This window comes from Hipposideros armiger, unplaced genomic scaffold (assembly GCF_001890085.2).
Source record: "Hipposideros armiger isolate ML-2016 unplaced genomic scaffold, ASM189008v1 scaffold_624, whole genome shotgun sequence".
Taxonomy (NCBI): Eukaryota; Metazoa; Chordata; class Mammalia; order Chiroptera; family Hipposideridae; genus Hipposideros; species Hipposideros armiger.
Genome location: NW_017731974.1, coordinates 213,041 through 233,580, shown reverse-complemented (window position 1 = coordinate 233,580; position 20,540 = coordinate 213,041). Strand labels below are relative to the sequence as shown.

At 36.5% G+C, this 20,540-nt stretch overlaps 1 protein-coding gene across 1 annotated transcript in view; it reads right to left on the bottom strand.

Moving 5' to 3' along the window:
- LOC109372316 (inositol 1,4,5-trisphosphate receptor type 2) overlaps window positions 1-20,540 on the bottom strand; it is a gene marked incomplete at its 5' end in the record, with an annotated part of 324,316 nt that overhangs the window by 106,086 nt on the left and 197,690 nt on the right. Inside the window, 2 exons of the mRNA XM_019625391.1 lie at window positions 2,009-2,201; window positions 7,523-7,630. Of these exons, the coding sequence (XP_019480936.1) occupies window positions 2,009-2,201; window positions 7,523-7,630 (301 nt within the window). The remainder of the gene's footprint in view (window positions 1-2,008; window positions 2,202-7,522; window positions 7,631-20,540) is intronic.

Sequence of the window (20,540 nt, the reverse complement as noted above, 5' to 3'; positions counted from 1 at the left end):
GATGGTATACATTACTGTATAATTGAGTAAAATTGATACATTTGTCCCACTCCAGTGCCTTAAAGTCAAACAAAAAACCCAAAATCCTGACACAGATATATCTCTGATGAAAATTCCTATGACACAGTCACAGTTACCTGAAACTGAAACTTAACAGCATGGCACAATACCATTTCCTGGGAGCTAGTAATCTATAATATTATCTAAGTTTTAAAACTTCATGCTTGCTAAGAACTTGTTGGGTTTGCAACAGCAGAAGATGAAAGATACAATAAGAACTACCAATAAGTGACAAAGGGGCTCAGTATTTGTCATCAGAAAAGAATTAGCAAATACATCTACTGAATACAGTTTACATGTTAACCAAAAGTCAGCTCTTTTTACCTCTGCTAAGTAATTGAACAGATCTGTAATGCATATAAGTTTGACCCATGACTTCCTCAAGTCTTGTCCATCCTCTAACTCTTAATATCTTAATATCAGATTTAAAATACTGGAATTAATTGAGGGGTGAAAGCACATAAATTCTCAAATAAAAACTATAAACTTTTCAAATTACTTTCTGTAAACTGTACTTCTCTTCAGTACATATCGCTTCCTTTTCTTGGAACGGAGCATTTCAACACTGGAATAGGCTGTGATTAACCATGGCATTAAGTTGACAAATGTATCATAAATTTTAAACATCTGCATCTCCATCATTCCTGAATTAGGAGCCCTCATTTTTAAAAGCAGAATATTAAGATAAAATCAGATGTTGATGCATAGATTGGTTGTAACAAATCCATCAAGTGAATTAGATTCTGTCTATAATCTCAAAATAAGTGGTTTCCAATTTTTATAAGTAAAATGTACATTGGAAGTTATTTTAAGATTTGTTTTTTGATAAATGATGAAATATTTATCCAAAAACACAGACCCCACAAGCTCTAGTTCATTATTCAATTCACCTTCTATCAAGGATAAAAATGTATGTTTTTTTCAAATGTTCCAAATAAAAATGTTATGTCTTCTTCATATGTATTCTGGACACACAAAATTTTCTCTGAATTCTATGAGGTCCTATATGGTAAAATGCTCAGAGAGCATAGTTTCTTTATTTTTTTTCAAATATTGTGATACAAAAGCCTGACAAAGCATACCACTATCTTATATTCAAAGATGGTGTGTCTCAAGCTCCACTCAAATTCATAAACCACAATCATTAAAGTTCCTAGACAACTAGACTGATGAAGCACTGTTGAATAGGGGTATTGAGAACATACACCTGCTCGTCTGGAAAATGTCCCCAAAAGACAGAAAAGACCTAGTAATCAAGAGTTTCCTATCAATTTTTGTTAAAAGATCTTGTTATTCTTTATCTGGGAAAATTAAAGTTTATTTTAAACTTTAAACTTTTACAATTTTTAAATTGAGTATTTCCAAATAATCTTGAGACAGAAATAAGTGAGGGGAACTGTATCATACTCATTTTTAGCCTGAAAATTATAACATTTCTCTATTTGAATACCAGTGTCACATTTTTTTTTTTAGTTTGATTTGGCAATGTAAAGATATGTGGAAAGGAAGAATGACTTTCAGAAAAACATCAAACAACCTACTCCATCATAAGATTGCAAGACAACAGAGGATGAATGCTGCTGCCAACCTCTCTCCATCACTCCCTGACTGTTAAGGCCAGTCAGAGCCTATTCAGGGACTTCAAACCTGCAGCTGTTCCACAGTTGAAACATACAGCTGTAACCTTGTATTTCATAATATTTATAAAACGATAGGATCAGCACGAAAAGATGATCTAATTAGTCAGAGTCTTCTGTTTCCATTAAGCCGCAGGTGTCTCGGCTCTAGTTGTACACTGAGCTTATATTCTTAAGCCTGTGAGTGATTTCAGTAACATCATATGGCAAGAAATTAAAATCCAATTTAAAGGAATGCTGTCATGTGTCCCGAAGCATCAATTTATCTACCATTATGCTCAAAACTCACCATCTTAGTTTATTGTACTTACTCCTGATTTTCTTCTGCCACTTCATTTCATTGTAGAGGTCTTCTGTTTGCTGGAAAAAGTCATTCACCTTACTTCCTTGTTCATCCCTTTCAGTCGTATTGAACACGCGGCTCTTAGACTCTCGCGTAAGGTATTCACATATATTGGGGACAGGAAAAACGATTTGCTCCATGGTCCTATCATGCCGAACAATCTGAAAATATTAATTTACATGTGTTTCAGCCTTGAGACACCTCAGTCTTAGACTATTGTTTTAGCATGAGTTTATTAATGATGTTTTATGAATTCATATATTTTATGAAAAATATGCCAGCTTGGAAGTATCTAAAATAGTCCTTTACTGTTCTGCTTTACATTTTTCTCTTTAAATAAGAGAAATTAACTGACAAATGTATCATAAATACTATACTTTGTTATAAATAACAAAACCCAAAATCTTTATTCTTTCTGAATTAGCATTAAATTTTTGCCACCCATTTATATTTTCATGAAGTACAACAGGGAACTAAGAGGGTGTTAATGGCTATGTCACCTTAAACACAGCACTTGGTGTATTTGTATCTTATTCTTCCTACAGAGGGCTGTTAAGAAACAAATGACATAGCATACTCCATATGATGAACCTTAGGCTCTACAAAAAAAGGTGCTTTATTTCATTAAAACGTTTTTTTTATTCATGGCAAAACATAATTTTGGTAGGAATATTATTCATTCTAGCCTATACCTAGATATAAATAATCATTATTTTGAACTTCTCTTATTTGGTATTTGTGACAGTTTCACTTTAGATTTTTTTTTAAAAAAGGCTGAATATTTTCGTACAGTTTTACTATATAACAAGGATTTGCGTTGACTGCATCTCAAGGATCATAATTATGTAGTCGGCCCAGTCCTCAAGAACGAATCAGGGCTGGCCTAAGCCAGGAGTCGTTGACTTCCCTTTGCCATTGACTGGTATGTTGTTGAGCATGTGACCTAGTTCTGGAAAATGAGTTGCAAGGAGAAATACCTGGGGGGGGCGGAGTAGCTTCCAGGAAAGATTTTGCTCCCTGAAAAGGCAGAAAGCCACGAGACAAACAAAGTAATCCCAACAGCAACAACAAAAAAACAAACACCTAACATGAAAGTACTGTTGGCCCATATCCTCTTTCTTCCTGCTTAGAACAAAAGGCAGTGTAAGGGAATGATGCCTGAACGTTGGCAGTCATTTTGCCACCATGAGGTGAGATATCACCAGCATAATAAAAAAGACCTCGCAGAAAGAAGGAAAAGGCCTGCATATTTGAAGACATCATTGAATCACTGAATCAATTACAGAACTACTGGTATCTTTAGACTTCTCATTATATGGGATAATCAAATATTTTTATTGTTTAAACAACAGTCAGTCTAGTATTCTGTTATTTGTAACTGAAGCTATCCTTAGTGATATACTATAAATGCAAACTACATAGTAGAATACAATCACAAAACAAACAAGATGAAATTTAGTAGTGGTAAGTAAAAATTCCTGAACATAGTTTAAAAAAAAGCCTATTGTGTGCTTGCTTCAGCAGCATATATACTAAAATTGGAACGACATAGAGGAGATTAGCATGGGCCCTGCACAAGGATGACATACAAATTCGTGAAGCGTTCCATATTTTTAAGGAACTCATACAACTCAACAAGAAAAAAAAATCCAATTAAAAAATGGGCAGAGGACCTGAACAGACATTTCTCCAAAGAGAACATAGAAATGGCCAATAGATATATGAAAAAATGCTCAATATCGCTAATCATCAGAAAAATGCAAATAAAAACCACAATGAGATATCAACTCACACCAGTTAGAATGGCTATCATCAACAAGACAAATAATAAGTGTTGGAGAGGCTGTGGAGAAAAAGGAACCCTCATACACTGTTGGTGGGAATGCAGATTGGTGTAGCCGCTATGGAAGGCAGTGTGGAGGTTCCTCAAAAAATTAAGAATAGAATTACCATATGACCCAGCAATCTCTCTCTTGGGTATCTACTAAAAACAATCTGAAAACATTTATCCATAAAGATATATGTGCTCAGGTGCTCATTGTAGCTTTATTTATGGTGGCCAAGACATGGAAACAACCAAAGCATCCTCCATAGATGATTGGATAAAGAAGATGTGGTATATATACACAATGAAATACTATTCTGCTGTAAGAAAAGAAGAAATAGTGCCATTTGTGACAACATGGATGGATCTTGAGATTATTATGCTAAGCGAAATAAGTCAGACAGAAAAAGTCGAGAACCATATGATTTCACTGATATATGGGCTATAAAACTGAAAGCAACAAAGGAACAAGACAAACAAATAAAGAAACAAAAACTCATAGACACAGACAATAGTTTAGTGGTTGTCAGAGGGTAGGGATAGAGGGGAGTGCAAGATGAGGGTAAATGGGATCAAATATATGGTGATGGAAGGAGAACTGACTCTGGGTGGTGAACACACAATGTAATATATAGATGATGTATTACAGAATTGCACACCTGAAACCTATGTAGCTTTAATAACCATTGTCACTCCAATAAACTTAAAAATAAAAAGAGCCAATTGTACAAAAGAAGAACTGGACCTATTTGGTATGGTAGACAATTATGTGGCCAGGGATGGCGGGAAGAAAAGGTTTACATGATCCAGCAAAGTCAAACGTTTACAAAATCTCAGGGTACATTTAAGAAATAGTGTCTTGATTATTATAAGCCAAGCTATTCAGCCATTTTATGATATATTATGTTTGATTCTGGTTGTTGTCACATTTTACAAGGGGCATTGACAAGCTGGAGGGATTACAGAAGGAGAGGGGAATGTGTTCATTGTCAAAAGCCAAAGATAGATAATTTTTTCAATACATTTATTCATCAAATGCTTATTCAGTCCTTAATTGGGGAACTCGGGGGAATTCAAAGTGAAAAGCAACATGAACTCTGATCTATGAGCTTGTAGTTAGTAATCATGGTGGTTCTTCAAATGTTAGAGCCAAGCTATTACGTCGACAGGGGAGCAAATGCTCTGAACAGTGGGTAAACATTAAAGTGGGCTAGCATGCACTCCAACAAAAAAATTTTTTTTCTAATTATTAGAGTTGTTTCAAATTGGATCAGTTTCCTCCTGAAGTAGTGAGGTCTCTATCATAAGGGAAAATGTAAAGCAGGAGCAGGACTATTATAGAACAATTCCTCCTTGGATAGGTGAGTAGACCAGGTAATCCACAAGGTCCTTCCTATATCCTAGGATCTTCGAGTCTATAACTTATAAATAAACTATTAGTTTCAACAATATTCGTTATTGCAGTTATGTTCCAAGCAGTGTTCAATTTTGGAAATACAAAGATTATCAAGACCAGTCCCTGCATCAGGTGGGGAACAAGTGACACATGAGAAGCTAACAATATCCCAAGATGATACATTAAACTAACAAAATGATCAAACTGCTGTAGGAGCATATTGGGATGAAATTAATGAATGTGTGAAAAAAAGAGGGGAGGTCTCTCCTGAGTAGGTCCTATGAGGTGGTCTTTGAATGAGCTTGAGATATGGTCAACATGAAGAGTTTAGATCATAAACCCAGGCCCCTCCCTTGAGCCCTTGGTTTCTATATCCAACTTCATAGATGCCTCAAAGTCACCTCAAATTCAAATTTATTCAAGAATCAACCAATGCTCTTCCCCTACCTTTTAACTGCCAAAGCTACGATCCCTTTGCATAACTCCAATTCTATTTTCTGAAACCAGAATCACAGGGAACATCGCTTTCCACACCATTGCCCCAACGTTACATGTGGAATCCAACATCATGTATATGTATATTTTTCTCCAGTCTAGTCATCTTCAATACCACTATCTCTCACCTTTTTTATTATTATATCCCCCTATCTGACCCACAGGCATTCCCTGAACCATTCCCTTGTCCAATTCTTTCTCCAAACAGCAATTAGAGTAATCATTTGAATAGAGTCATCCCCCTCCTATATTCTGTCACACCTTCCCTTCATTTGCTTCTACCTGAAATCCCATGCCTGGTCTTTAGTAGACAGAAACGTCTCAATTTTTAATATATTCTTTAAGGAGACCTTCTCTGTGAAATTCATCTGGAAGTCCCCCTGGCATAGTTAATTGCTGTTTTCTCTACATTTCCTTGGCCCTTTGTGTATACATTTACTACACAGAATTATCTTCTATGTTGTATGTGTATGTAACTGGTAGAGCGTAAATGCTCAGTAGACATTTACTGAATTTATGTATTTACAGCTAAATCTTTCCTCACTGCTGGGAAATCAATAGAAGTCCAACTTCAACAACAGCCCCATCTCTCTCACACAGGTGTTGACCCAATCCTGACCTCTGGCTTCCCCGCTCTACCAGCTCTTCCTGATCGCTTCTAAATCACCTAGCTCTGTACTTTGGCTTCTGGAACCGTCCTCAGAACCTTGGTGTTTGATGAACTATTTGCATTAATTTCTCCAGCTTCCTGACTTTGCCAGCCTCCCAGTTCCTAAGCACCTGGTGTAGTAAGCAATGCTTTTGCTGCTGGTCCAGCTCATGGACTCCATTAGGGCAAGTCTCCCATGAAAACTAGAGTACTAGTAGTGTTTATAAATGTTAGCAACGGGTCCATTTTGTGAAACAAGGTAATGATGCTCATTATTCCAAAGGTTTGGCAAGAGTAAACAATAAGGTATCGTGATTATGTATCTTGAAAATTAATAGCAGTGACTTCCATCATGCACTCTGCTGAAAACTAAAATACATCTGCCAAAGTGAATAAATGTATGAATGTAAATTACTAGTGACATGCGTCAACTACTCTACTCACTTCTGCCTGATTAGCTCTGCCAACTAGTGTCAAAATGATACTAGAGCTAGTAAATGAAAGCCAGATGGGTCTCACAACACAGAATGAGAAGTCTATGTTGACCCACACCTCCTGAACTGTCATGGGCCATTAAAGAATATCTCATGTGGAGGAGGTCAATGGCTGTGTACTGAAAATGGAAACTGCTAAATCATTCCAAGTTTATGTTATCGACAAGAAGGCTTTATTAGTGCCTTCCATGTCTCCTACACTTTTGAATACTTTCTTACACAGAGATCTCTGTTTTAATAAGCCTTCTATAATTTTTTAAAAAGGAATCTTTTCTTGAATGACAGCTCTATTATAATAATCTTTTCTCTAAAACATCATTGCTCTGCAATGATTGCGTCTATGACCAAAAAATAAAAATAAAAAAATAAAAATGACCTTATTAATTACATAATAAAACTTACATATTTTATAGTTCTGGTAAAAAATTAAAGATAATTTTGAAAAATGTGCACCTCAGTTTTTTACAGTTACAGTCTCACATCGCATCTTTCAGTATATACTTTTACAGTTTAAATCACTCAATTCTGCCTCGTTCTAGGAAACAATTATGAAAACAGTCTGAAATAGAAAGTAAACATATCTTTTCACAGTTGGTTCCTTTCAAGAAATAATAGAGGGTTACCTCAATCTGTGCGGTGTGGTTGGCATAATACTTCAAGGCTTCATCCCCATCATCTGGATCTGATCCTGGTTTGAGCATCTGCTGTAATAATTTGTTGTGGCGGGCCAACTAGAGGGAAAAAGGGGGAAAAGGGTTTTAGATAGTTTCCCCTTTTCTGAAAATAAACTTTGAAATTACTTTGTCCAGTTGTACACATAGCTTCACAGTTTTGGGGTTAATGGTAATTAATTACATTTCAGGAATACATGTCTATTTGAAGGGCATAAATAATGAAATTACAAGTAGCAGCTATTACTACATCAATCTTATACTTTGATTTGGAAATACATATGTTCTTCGTATGAGAAGACTGTGTCTTGTTCAGAGTAAGTGCTCAATGAATATTTGTTGGTTAAATTTATATCTTCTGCACATGCATAATTATGCTAGGAAAAAGAAAAGCCCGGTAATATATAATTGATAATCCCTATAACAAATTTAAACTACATTCACATATAAAACAACTTGATCAACTGTGCAATAGTCCAGTGGGTGTGGTACCAATATAACGTGGCAGCTTCCTATATACACATAAATAGGTATCTATATTTTAGAAGAGTTTCTCTTATGGCATCTAATCAAAGCTCTACAGTAGGAGTTTGAACTGAAGTCCTATGCTTCTGCACATTCATATGTCAAGATTGGTACTTGATGGGTACCTATCTCAGTTTCCTGGTAATTGAAACTGGACATTTAAAAAACAAAAATCTCACCGTAGATTATAAACCACTATTGGCAGAAGTAATCTTTCTCTCTCATTTGAATGTTATGGCATTTGTTGGCTAGTTCTCTCACTTTGTAGGTAACTTAGATATATATATATATATATATATATATATATATATATATATATATATATATATATATATATATATTGCCTTCATTCTCTATTTTATGGTTATCTTAAACAATTCCTGAAAACTTGTAATGTCTTTAACCTAGTTATTCTATTTATGTGTCACAATCCTCGAGGGTTTCTAGTAAGAATGTCCATATAATTCTTTTATTCCTATCACACTTTCTATCTCTTACTCGGTGCCAGGTGCTGTCCTAATCACTTACATACATGATCTCATATGGACCAGCTAAGAAAACCTGGGGTAGGCACTCTTATTATCCCCATTTCACATTTGGAGAAACTGAGGCACACAGCATTTAAGGAACCTGTCTGTGATAACAGAGCTAGAAAATGATAGAGCCAGTATTGAACTCAAGCAGCTTGGTTCCAGAGTCAGTATTCTTATCAACATTACAGAGCCATAAATAAGACTTTGTATTATTCATGGGATGTTAATTCAAATTGTGATTATAAACAATAGAGATGAATTTTAAACAATAATCCAGAACCTATAAAAACCAAATAAGCATCATCCTTGTAAGTGATAATTTGGTAAATTAAATATTTATTCAATTGATGCTGCTCTAGAGCAAATCATTTTTTAAACTATTATTTTGGAATTGACTTTCAGAAATATTTATAAATCACTCAAGAAAACCATTTCCTGTTTTTATCTACCTTTTATTTCTGACTAAATATGAATTATACAGATATTTATTACAAACTATAGTCATGAAACTTGTTGTGACTTGTAGGTGTTTCTAAAAATCTAAATGTGTTTCAAACCAAAATTATTCTAGTCATTTAGAAACATTAGCATATGTTTTAAGAAGTGCCGGTTCTTGAAGGTAAAACTGGCATGATTTGTTCACAGATTGGATCTGGGGCATGAGAGAAAAAGAGGAGTTAGGGATTACTCTTAAATTATTAACCTGAGCAACTGAAAGTTTAGAAATGCCATTTACTAAAGAGAAATGCAAGACAGACATAGTTACGGGGAGCAAACCAGGTCTCTGGTTTTGGACACATGAAGCTTTGGACATCATTCAAAAGAAGAATGACCAGAGACTGTTGGATATGTTTGTGAGGAGTTCTGTAGAAGTTGGGGCTGGAACTATACATTTAGGGGTCATCAGGGTATGGCTGATATTTAAAATCATGAGCCTTAACAAAGTCATCTAAAAGTGAGCTTAGAGAAAAGAGAACCAAGGAACTCCAATACAGGTTAGGAAGATGAGAGGTATCATCAAAGAAGACTGAGAAAGTTGGGCCAACGAGGTGGGAATAAACCAGTGAAACCAGGTATCTTTGCAACCAAAGAAATAAAGAACTTCAAGATGGAGGGAGTGATCACCCCGTCAGGTGTTGCTGACAGTCAAATCAAATGAGGACTGGGAAGTGGTCATTGGGTTTAGCAGCTTGGAAGTCACTGGTAGCCCTGACAGCAGCTGTCTCAGGGAGTGATGGACACTGAAGCCTAATGCAGTGAGATTAAATAAGAATGGGAGGAGAGGGAGTGTCAACAATGAGAACAGGCAACTCTTAGAAAGTATTGCTGTAAGGGCCAGCCAAGAAATAGGGTGGTAGCTAGAGAAGTGAATAAGGTAAAAGGGGTTTTTTTTTAAAGATGGGTATATACCATAATGTTTGTTTGATTTTTGAGAGACATGAAATGCTTGCTAGAGCAACATCTTGACTATGTGAGAATGGAATGATATTGTATATAAATGGAAGGGTTTGCCTCAGAAACAAATTCACCAAGGAGAAGCCAGTAAACATGTTTGTGGGGCCAGTGAAGGAGGCCAGGGAGCATGTCTGTGTGTGTTTCTCCAGAGAGGTTTAGCTGTCCGGTTCCAGGCATGGAGTAGGCAGAGTTGTAGTTAATGAGGTTCGTGGTTTTGCAGGGTGAGGTCAACAAACACACAAAAAAAGAAATATGTGGAAACTAAGTGTCCATTCAAGAAATTTAAACGGAACCATAGAATCTAAGCTGAAAAGGGAAGGAAATGAAGCCAGGAAGGACAATGAAAAGGTAGTAGGATAAATGAACTGGAGCTTATAAAGTAAAAAATAAAATAAAAAATGTGTTGGAGTTGAGGTGCCAGAAGAAGTGGAAGAAGTGCTAGTTAGGAAGGTTTAGTCAGGGTGAGATACTTCAAATGGAGCTTACTGACAAAGCATAGGGAGCAATGCTTGACTGGTAATGATCAGGTTTTAGATGTTTCCCTATATCTATCATTTAACTGCTTCTCACACTTCCACCACCACCTTGGTCCAAGCCACCCCAAATACTGCAGAAACCTTTTAACTAGTCTCCCACCTCCATCCTCGTCCTCTAGCACCTAGCCTTAACACAGGAGTGAGAATCATACTTTTGGTCAGATCACGCCTCTTAGCTCAAAACCCTCTTCCAAACACTGCCATCTCATTTAGAGTCAGAGCCACACCTTTCCCAGGCCAGTAAGGACTCCAGAACCCGGCCCCAGCCCTATTGTGAACTGCTGTCCTACCCCCTCCCCACAGCCCCAGCCACACTGGCTCCTGACTGTTCCTTCAACCTAAGAAGCACACTTTCACCTCAAGACTTCCGCACTGCTGTTCCCTTTGCCTGGGTTCTCTTCCTCTAGGTGTCCACATGGCTTGCTTCCTTACCTACGTCGTCAGGGCTCCTTTCAAATATTGCCTTACCAATGACCACGCTTTAAAATATCAACTCACTCACCTCCTCTAACCCATCTAACACCATTTCTTGCCCTGTTTTTCGCCATAGTATAGTATGATCTGACATATCATATTTTATAATTGATTTCTTTAACTAGCTCCCCTTATAAAAAAGTAAGTTTATTTCTTAGAGGACACAGATTTTCATCTGTTTTGTTCACTGCTGTATTTCCGGTGCTTAGACCAGTGCCTGGCACATAGTAGATGCTTAATACATATTTGTTTAATAAATTGAATATAACTATCAGAACTCTTCAATCTTAAATAAAGGATAGCTTTCCAAGGTGAGACACTAATTGGAATGATTTTTATAAACCTATTTATTAAGTAAGTTTTACTTCTTTAAAATCACTTTATAGTGTCAAAAATTACTATACTTATTTTAAGAAGCCAATAATGCTATTGTATGTGACATAATTAATAATGCAAATATGTATAAATAATTTTCATTTAGTATATCCTGCTGAACGTATCAGGTCTTCTATCTTTCCTATAGTCTTAGTAAGATAATTCTACATTTTGTCTTGTCTTTTTGCAGATAAGCGGCACTTTAAAAAAAAATGCCTAGGATTCCTTTCACATGTTCAAACACTTCAAACAATATTTTCATTCATAATTACATAAGTAATCTATACATTTCTTAGAAAAATTTTTATACCATTTTTTTCTATCTGGATGTCTTTTATATTCTTTGTAACTAAGAACCTTTCCTGACTAAGTACCCTAGTTTGTTCTTCCTTGTTCTGTGTTCAAATAGTGCCTTGTACATATCTAGATAGTAAAATTTCTCATATTGTATCTTATTAACTATTACTTCTCTCCAGTGGTCTGTGACATCCTTAATGAAAATAGCCTGGTCTTACTCATCTCTGTATTCTCAGAGACAAAAACAGAACTTGGTACATCAAATAGACTCAATAAATATTTGCTGAATCAGTAAAGAAATGGGTTAATTCATAACATTCATTATGCATGTGGGTGGGCAAGGACTCAAATCTCAGTGAATTATCTTGTTTCTTCCTTGATAAAAGAGAAAGGCCAAAGAAACCTGATTAGACATTAGACGATGGTAGAATTCCAGTGTTTACAGAAATAAAATATTTATTTTCTTGTTTCATAGTTATTGATGTACTTATATCCCATCTGCTAGACTGTAAGTTATTTGGAGAGGGAGGGACTGGGTTGAATTGAACTCTATACCAAGCAAGGACAGCATCCCGATTATATAGACAACACACAAAAAACGTAAAGAATATCTCCATGATTCTGAAATACGTGAAAATGACTGGTATCAATATAGAGCTCTCTTGGTCCAAAATAACAATTCACTATAAGCACAGTACAAAATCTCAGAGATCAATTAACATGTGTAATAGTTTTAAAAATATTTAGTCCCCTATATATATGCAATTCTATTAAAAATATTATGTAGAGTGGCCACACTGCCAACCAAAGACATCTGTTTTTTCCTGGTGACAGCCCCTATAGATACATTTTGTCTACTATTCCCTAACATATACCTTTTACATGACATAAATAAAGAAAAACAAACCCAGAATCTAAAGAAGCTATAGCATCATTTATTATTAAGTGCTCCAGAAGCGAATGGTGAAAACACTTGATAAGTTTCTGGAGAAGTTTAGCACAACAGTGGAGAGCAATCACAGTAAGAAATCTAATTTAAATCCTAATTAAAAGCTGAATGACAGCTAATGTAGACAGTCAAGGACAGCCATCTTGTGATATCCAACTTTACCTGACAGAGACCCTCACAAAAGTACTTGAAATTAGCTGATGTCACTACACAACATGGTCTGAAAAATCAACCAACAATCAATAGTAATAATACTGAGAATCTGAAATGGGCAGCAGCACTGAGTTTTAAAAGGGAATACTGTCATAGGTGGGAAATCTCTGGGTCCTAGAAATACTTGTATTCCACAACAATCTTTATTAGGCAAAATAGTAGCAATTGTTTTTTATATTGTGTAGACATGGTGCCTACATTTGTCATACCTGCTTAATAAGTGGTGCCAAAATAATTTCATCAATAACTTTTTAGCTCATTAATACAAACAAAAAAACTTGCCCTGACATAATGTATCATTTATCATATTGGGTTGTTGGAAAAGTCATGACGCATTTTTGCAATGAAAAACAGAAAAAATATGTCATGACTTTTCCGACAACCCAATAATATTGAAGTTTTAAAACAAAATGCAATGTAATACATAGGGAGATATATGATATGTATTAGTGAGGAAGGGATGAAAAGCATTGGTGGATGGTTAGCTTTATAAAAGAATAAAGACATATCCCCCACAGAGAAAGGAAGACTAGGGGTTCTTGCATTATGTGTTAAAAAGAAAAAAATGCATATTTGTAATTTAAATACATATGCAGCACTAAATAGGACACACACACACACACACACACACACACACACACACACACACACAGTACCAAAAAAATCTATACACATTTTAAGAAAGGAAAAAGCTGTATTAAAATTGTAATACTCATATATACTGATAACAAAAAATGAATAGTACAAGTCATGTTTGACTTCTGCAATTACAAGAGGTGCTCAAAGTGGTTAGCATCAGCTTAATTTTAATACAGTTTAATAAATACATACAAACCGTATACATAAACACATATAACCTACAGCAGGGTTTTTGACTAACATCATGCAGTTTTTTAAAGCCAAGATTGGGGAATAAAGAAGACAGACGCAGGCTTTTCACTTTTAGTAATATCCCTTACTGAACTAATTCACACTTATCTTCTTATCATTAGGATTTTAACGTTCATTTCTATTTAGGTCCAAGTGAGGATGGAGTAAAAAACCAAGCAATTGCACTTGAATGATATTTAACAATAATTATTCTTTGGCACTATCTGTGAATTTTTTTACATGAGATCTACTTTTATTAATTGGTAAAACTGACATGGCAACTGCCTTTCCAAAGATTACAAAGTGAGCTGGAGCCTGAAGGCAGAATAAAATTGCCTTATATGTTTAGGTTAATAATTGTACAATGCTTTTATACCAAACACACTTCTTGTTTGAAGCAGAGAGAAATCTGCAGAAGAGTATATAAACAAAGGTTTTACATATTCTGACATGCTTAAAATACACAAGCCCTGTATTTTCAAAACATCTATTTTCTCTAATTTTGTGATCGTATGGGCAAAGCACAATATTATTGTGGGATTATAGAGATAAGTAAACTGACTTTCTTCTTTTAAGCAACCTACTTTCTAGTTGGGGGAATTAAACCAATTATAGAAATGAAATTAAGATGAGGCAAACTAAGGGCCGAAATACAAGGAGACTCGTTTTTGTTTGATGGCTTTAGGAAAGAAATTGTGCAAGAAATGAACCTGATAAAGGTTTTAAAGAACGGGTAAAATGTCCATAGGTAGAAAAGGGAAGGAGTGGATGGCATGAGGAAGCCATTCTGCTTAGAGAGGGATCTGCAGGAACAAAGTCCTAGAGGATGGGGAGTGGAAGACAGGACCAGAATTTGGAGCCATACTAAGTGCCACGTGAGGAGTCTGAACAGAGAATGTTGTCGTGGGTTGAACAGTGTCCAGCAAAAAAGATACTAACCCCAGTACCTGTGAATGTGACCTTATTTGGAAATAGGGTCTTTGCAGATGCAATCAAGTTAACATGAGGTCATAGTGGATTAAGGTGGGCTAGTGCCCTAAAAGAGGAAAATTTGGACACAGACACTTACACACAAGGAACATAACATTTGATGACAGGAGAGATTAGGGTGATGGGAGCCAAGGAACATCAAGGATTGCCGAAAACCACCAGATGCCAAGACGAGGCGGGGAAGGATCTTACCCTAGAAACTTCAGCGAGAGCATGGCCGTGACACTGTGATCTAGGACTTCTAGCCCCCAGAACTGTGTGTGAGAGAATAAATGTCTGCTGTTTTAAGCTATCAAGTTTGTGGTAATTTGTGATGGCAGCCCTAGAAAGCTGTCTTAGTCTGTTTGGGTCGCTGTAACAAAAAATACCATAGACTGGGGGGCTTATAAATCGCAGACATTTATTGTTCACATTTCTGGAGGTTGGGAAGTCTGAGATCAAGGCGCTGGCAGATCTGGGGCCTGGGCAGGGCCCCTTCCTCATGGACAGATGTCTTCTCATTATAGCCTCGCTGGCCAAGGAACAAGGGATCTCACTCACTCCAGCCTTGTTTATAAGGGCACTAATCCCATTCATGAGGGCTCCACCATCACGATCAAATCACCACCCCAAAGCCCCACCTCCAAACACCATCATCACACTGGGAATTCGGATTCAACATAGGTATTTAGGAGAAACACAAACATTCAATGTATAGCAGAAGCTAACGCAAATACGAACCATAAAGGAATTTTTTTTCTCTTAACTGTGGCAAGATAAACTGAGATCTTCTTACCTATTTTTCCCCTTCTATTAGAAAAGGAATGTAGGGATTAGAAAGAATCCATTTGGGAATGGTGTCATCTGTCCAGAGCTACTCTCAGTACCGCGAGGTCCTTTATAAAGAAAATAGCCTAAAGAAGAAATAATTGTTCCTCTAGAATATTGATGCCAGAATCATTATTCTGTTAGGAGTAGGGTCAAAGTCACGTTAAGAAGAAGAAAGGGCTTTTTCACATGAGACAGTTCAGCTGTGTGGTCTCAGCATGAAATGATTCACTGTGGCAGGGATATTTGCACTTAGACACATTAGAAAGAAATCAGCTTCAGGCATTCCTAGTAGAGAGGAGCGCATCCTCTCCACTTCAGTCAGCAGAATCAAGCTTCAGGAAACCCCCATCAATATCCAGCTTTAGTCTGCGGTTAAAGAGGGAAGGGCTAGTTTCAAGGTGGAAATAGTGGTATTCCCCAAAAGACAGGAGTGGGCACATTAGCAAGTTTGGGGAGGGGCAAAGTGCGGGGGAAGGAAATGGGGAAGAGGTAAAAGATAAGCTCGGGAAAGCAGATGAAAGTACTGATTCTCCACCAGTGCAATGGAATAGATTAGTTGGAAAAGGTAACAAATCTCAGTCTTAAACAGATAATTCTTGCTCTTTTTTGTTTCTCTTTTCCAGACTTCCTTCTTCCCTAGCCAAATACGGTTGCCCATATTGTCTTGAGAAGAATTTGGGTTGAAACTGGGCGGAAAGGGAAAGAAACAATGCTCATTTTTCCAGACTTCCAAAATAGTCTCTTGAGAATCCAAACAGAAAGCCCCAAACAAAGTGAGGCCAAGGGGAAAGCCGACAATGAGTAGGAAACAGAATGGAGGGTGTTTACTGAGAAATACGGTTTGGCACACCTGGGAAAGAAAACGCACAGACTCCCGAGCACCCTGCAAAACAGCTGGGGAGGATTTGTGGACCACCAGGCCCCAAGGAAAGCATGGGGCCTCAAGGCTGTTTTCTCTCAACCCTGACACACACACACACCCACACACCGCCGCCCCCCTCCCCACCCCAGGGAAGCAGGGAACTGGCCTCCTCCTTCCCCCCACAGGACTGACAGACGGACAGTAGAACACTAGCATTACCCTTCACTAAAGCATCTTTATCCAAGGAGTTTAAAAAACATAGGTTTTATTTATCTAATATCTACAATGACTTCTTTATGATTCCTAGAGTTCAGTTTCATATTTCTATTACGATGGTGGCCAAACTAAGATACATATATAGTGCAAAATGACAAGAAACTCGCCAAAATTTTAAGAAAAACTAATTTTCAGATGATCTAGACTACTATTCATTAGGGTCTCTCTGAAATTACAATAAAATCAATAAAAGACATTTAGTGATTATAATAAAAAAATGATAGCTCAATCTTTGAAGCAGGGCAAAGCAGGAGAGGAAAACACAGTAAATGGAAAGAAACAACGCATTTTTTTTAAAAGATTTTTTATTGGAGAATTGGGGGATGGGAACAGCGCTGGGGAATTGGGGGAAGGGGAACAGACAAGTTGCTGTCGTTTTGTTCTTCAGTCTAGTTGTGGAGGACGTTGCTTCGCTGGCCCAAGTTGGCACCATCATTGCGCTCTTCCCGGGTGAGGCAGATCAGTCGCCGGCTTCTGGACGGCCGCTCACCGCAGCTGCTGGCCGCTCACGCTGGCTGCTGGCTACACACGGTAGCCCATGGCAACCCACTGCCACAGGGGCTGCAGCCTACGCCGTCACCAGCGACTCATGGCAGCCCAACTCCAGGTTGAGCTGTTGTTCAGCATCTTAGCTGTAGAGGGCAGTGTCACTGGCCCTCATATGTGGGATCTGAACTGGGGCCCTCTGGCATCCCAAGCCAGTTCTTAACCATCGTGCCACTCGGCCGGCCCAAAACAACGCGTTTTTAAGTGATTTAGGGTAGTCAGTTATCTTTGCACTATGGTTTAGACATAAAGCATTATAAAGCACTGTGATAAAGAATCTAGCTTTCCTACTGATTGCTAACATTCATCATAAAATGAAGTTTCTCAAAACTTGGTCCCTGCACCAGCCGCATCAGCATCACCTGGGAATTCATTAGAAATGCAAATTCTCGGGCCCATTTTAGACCTTCAGAATCAGAAACTCGGGGTGTGGGACCCAGCAATCCGTTTTAACAAGCCCTCTGGGGACTGCAGCCTGCTACCATTTGAGAACCATTATCCTAACAGGCATTTTTTGGTGTGTTTTTTTTTAGTTTTACAAGTTGTTTATTCAACATTGCAATTTTCCTTTCTTAGGCAAGGTAAAACTGCAATAATTTTTTTTTTAATTAAAGTTTATTTGGGTGACAATGGTTAGTAAAGTTACATAAGGTTTCAAGTACACTTTCCTAATAGTTTTTATCATCAGGACCCATTTAGATTCTTGACAGAAAATGCACTTTTTGTTTTTTTAAATCTAAAATTAAAAACAAAAGAAGCAACTGTTTTTAAAGGAGTTTTTCCTTTAAAATCCTACAAGAATAATGTAAACATTTAGACACTGTTAATAACAGTAAATAATTTACTAAATAAATTTTTCCAAAAAATTGAAATTCAGATCAGGCATATAAAAATATTCCATTTAATTTTTAAAAACTGGTCATTTATCACTCATAGAGTCCAATTTCTGAGCTGACTTTGTTCTTTTAAAAATATTTCTGTCCTAAAATCTCACTGCAAAAAAATTAGTCTATAAGGAGATTTATATAATTATTATAAGAAACACATTCGTTTATAAAATTAGATAACTTTATTTCATGATAAATATAGATGAACAAAATTACCCTCCAAAACAAGCTTTTTCCCTACAATTATTTAAGTCAAATTTATTCTTCAGTTCCATTTTTTCAACTAAAACAGGTCATAGTTTCTTCTATTGGGTTGTCGGAAAAGTCATGACGCATTTTTGCAACAAAAAACATAGAAAAAATACATCATGACTTTTCCAACAACCCAATTCTTTAATACATCAGAAACTATGTATATAAGTAATCAAGAATTTATAATTTTAAGAGAAAATACCTGTCATTTTACATTTTTATGCAAAATTGAATGAAGTATAGTATTTAATTGCTTCTGATACCAATGTAAGAATATACGTCAATATTTTCTGAATGACCAAAACTACATGAAAATAAATTGTATATAAGTGGGTCATCTTATCTGAAATCAGTGTTTCACAAAAATATTCTATATTAATTACTGCTGCAGTGTTCTATTCAAAACAAATAAAATATTTTAGGGTGAGAAGCAAGAAAAGAAACTAATTCTACATGTTTAATGGAGTTATCCAAAATACAGATAAACATTAATTAGAAAAAGAAGGTAGCAATGCAATTATATAGATGATGTATTATAGAAATGTGCACTTGAAACATACATAATTTTATTAACCAATGCCACCCCAATAAATTTAATTAAAAATTAAAATTTAATTAAAAATTTAAAAAATGAAAGAAAAAGAAGGTAGCAACTGATGGGGTTGATAGCAACCCCAAAACGAGAAACACTTAGGCATATTTGCTTGTATTTTGTAGAATTGATGAAAGACAGATATTTTTTCAGACCCTATTTCTTTTTGATGTAAATAAAGACAAGTCTTTGAAATTTCTGGGTCTCACTATTAAAGGAAGTAATGTACTTCTTCAGAGAGAATAATACTATTTCAGCGGCTTCTTCAAGCATCTAGAAATGAATTTCCTGGATATTTACCATCATGTCCCCTCCTTTGTGTTTTTTAAATATGGTTTGGGAAATTCTAAAAGAATAGAAGGACCCTTCTCCATAATAATTAACATAATGATATGTGATTGTGAATTATTATTTATTTGATTTTCACGTATCTCCCTCACCTAGAATATTAGTCCGAGGAGGACAGGAATTTTATTTTGTTCACTGTTTGTTGTGTCCCTTGCATGCAGCTACAACGGTGTCCAGCACAGAACAGCTCCTTACTACATATTTACTGAGCGGATGGATGGATGGATGGCACAGAGTGTTTCTGTATGTTTGTTCAGATTTTAATGGGAAATGTGTTTAATTTTCCAAACGAATTTGATTCTTAGAAAATGTTGAATTACAATTTGGAAGATGTTTTAATTTCTATTTCTAGAATAAAGTAATTAGTCATTTATTTTACAACATAAAGACATTAGACATTATTGCACTGCTTATCTCTTCAAAAGCATTCTGATTCTTTCACTGTTTCCAGCGATTTTGTTTTTTTCCAAGGCAAGCTCCAAGCAGTACAGATAGCCATCTTTATGAGGCCTTGGACCATATTAAAATAGGTCTTGTGGTTGACTGGGAAAACTTAGAGAGTCCTTGGTCTCCAAGTAATTGTTGGAGTGAGTGGGCTTATTATCCACATGGAGGAACTATCCCTGGTTGTGCCACTGACTTCATGGGAACACGTACTAATCACTCGACCTTTTCATGTCTAATGGACCTAGCTGTGAAATAACAATAATACCTACAATATTGCATCGAAAAGAATTACTGGAGGATCTGCACTCCTAATGCTCCTTAAGTTCCCGAACCAACGGGGCTTAGTGATGAACACAATATTACTATTCTACTCTCCTCTATGATATACCGATTCTAAGAATGAGTCAATGGCTTTTCTGTGGCTCCTAGTCTTGACTAAGCCACTTTAAAGTGGGTTAATTAAAGGCTTGGAATTATAATGATGAGTTCCACAACAGTTCTCACACTGCCAGTGTGCTCAGGGATACAATCTGAAGTGCACAAATTAGCCAGATGCAAAATCGGGGGTGGAATACAGGGAATTGAGAAGAAGCACTGTGAGATAATTTTCAAGAACTTGAAGCTCAATTGCTTGAAAGCATTTCAACCTCAGGTTTCTGCAGCTTTCTATTTCTGAGTTACATCAGTCTGAGAAATATGCTAGTGCTGTCTCTGTGTTTAACTGTCTCATCGA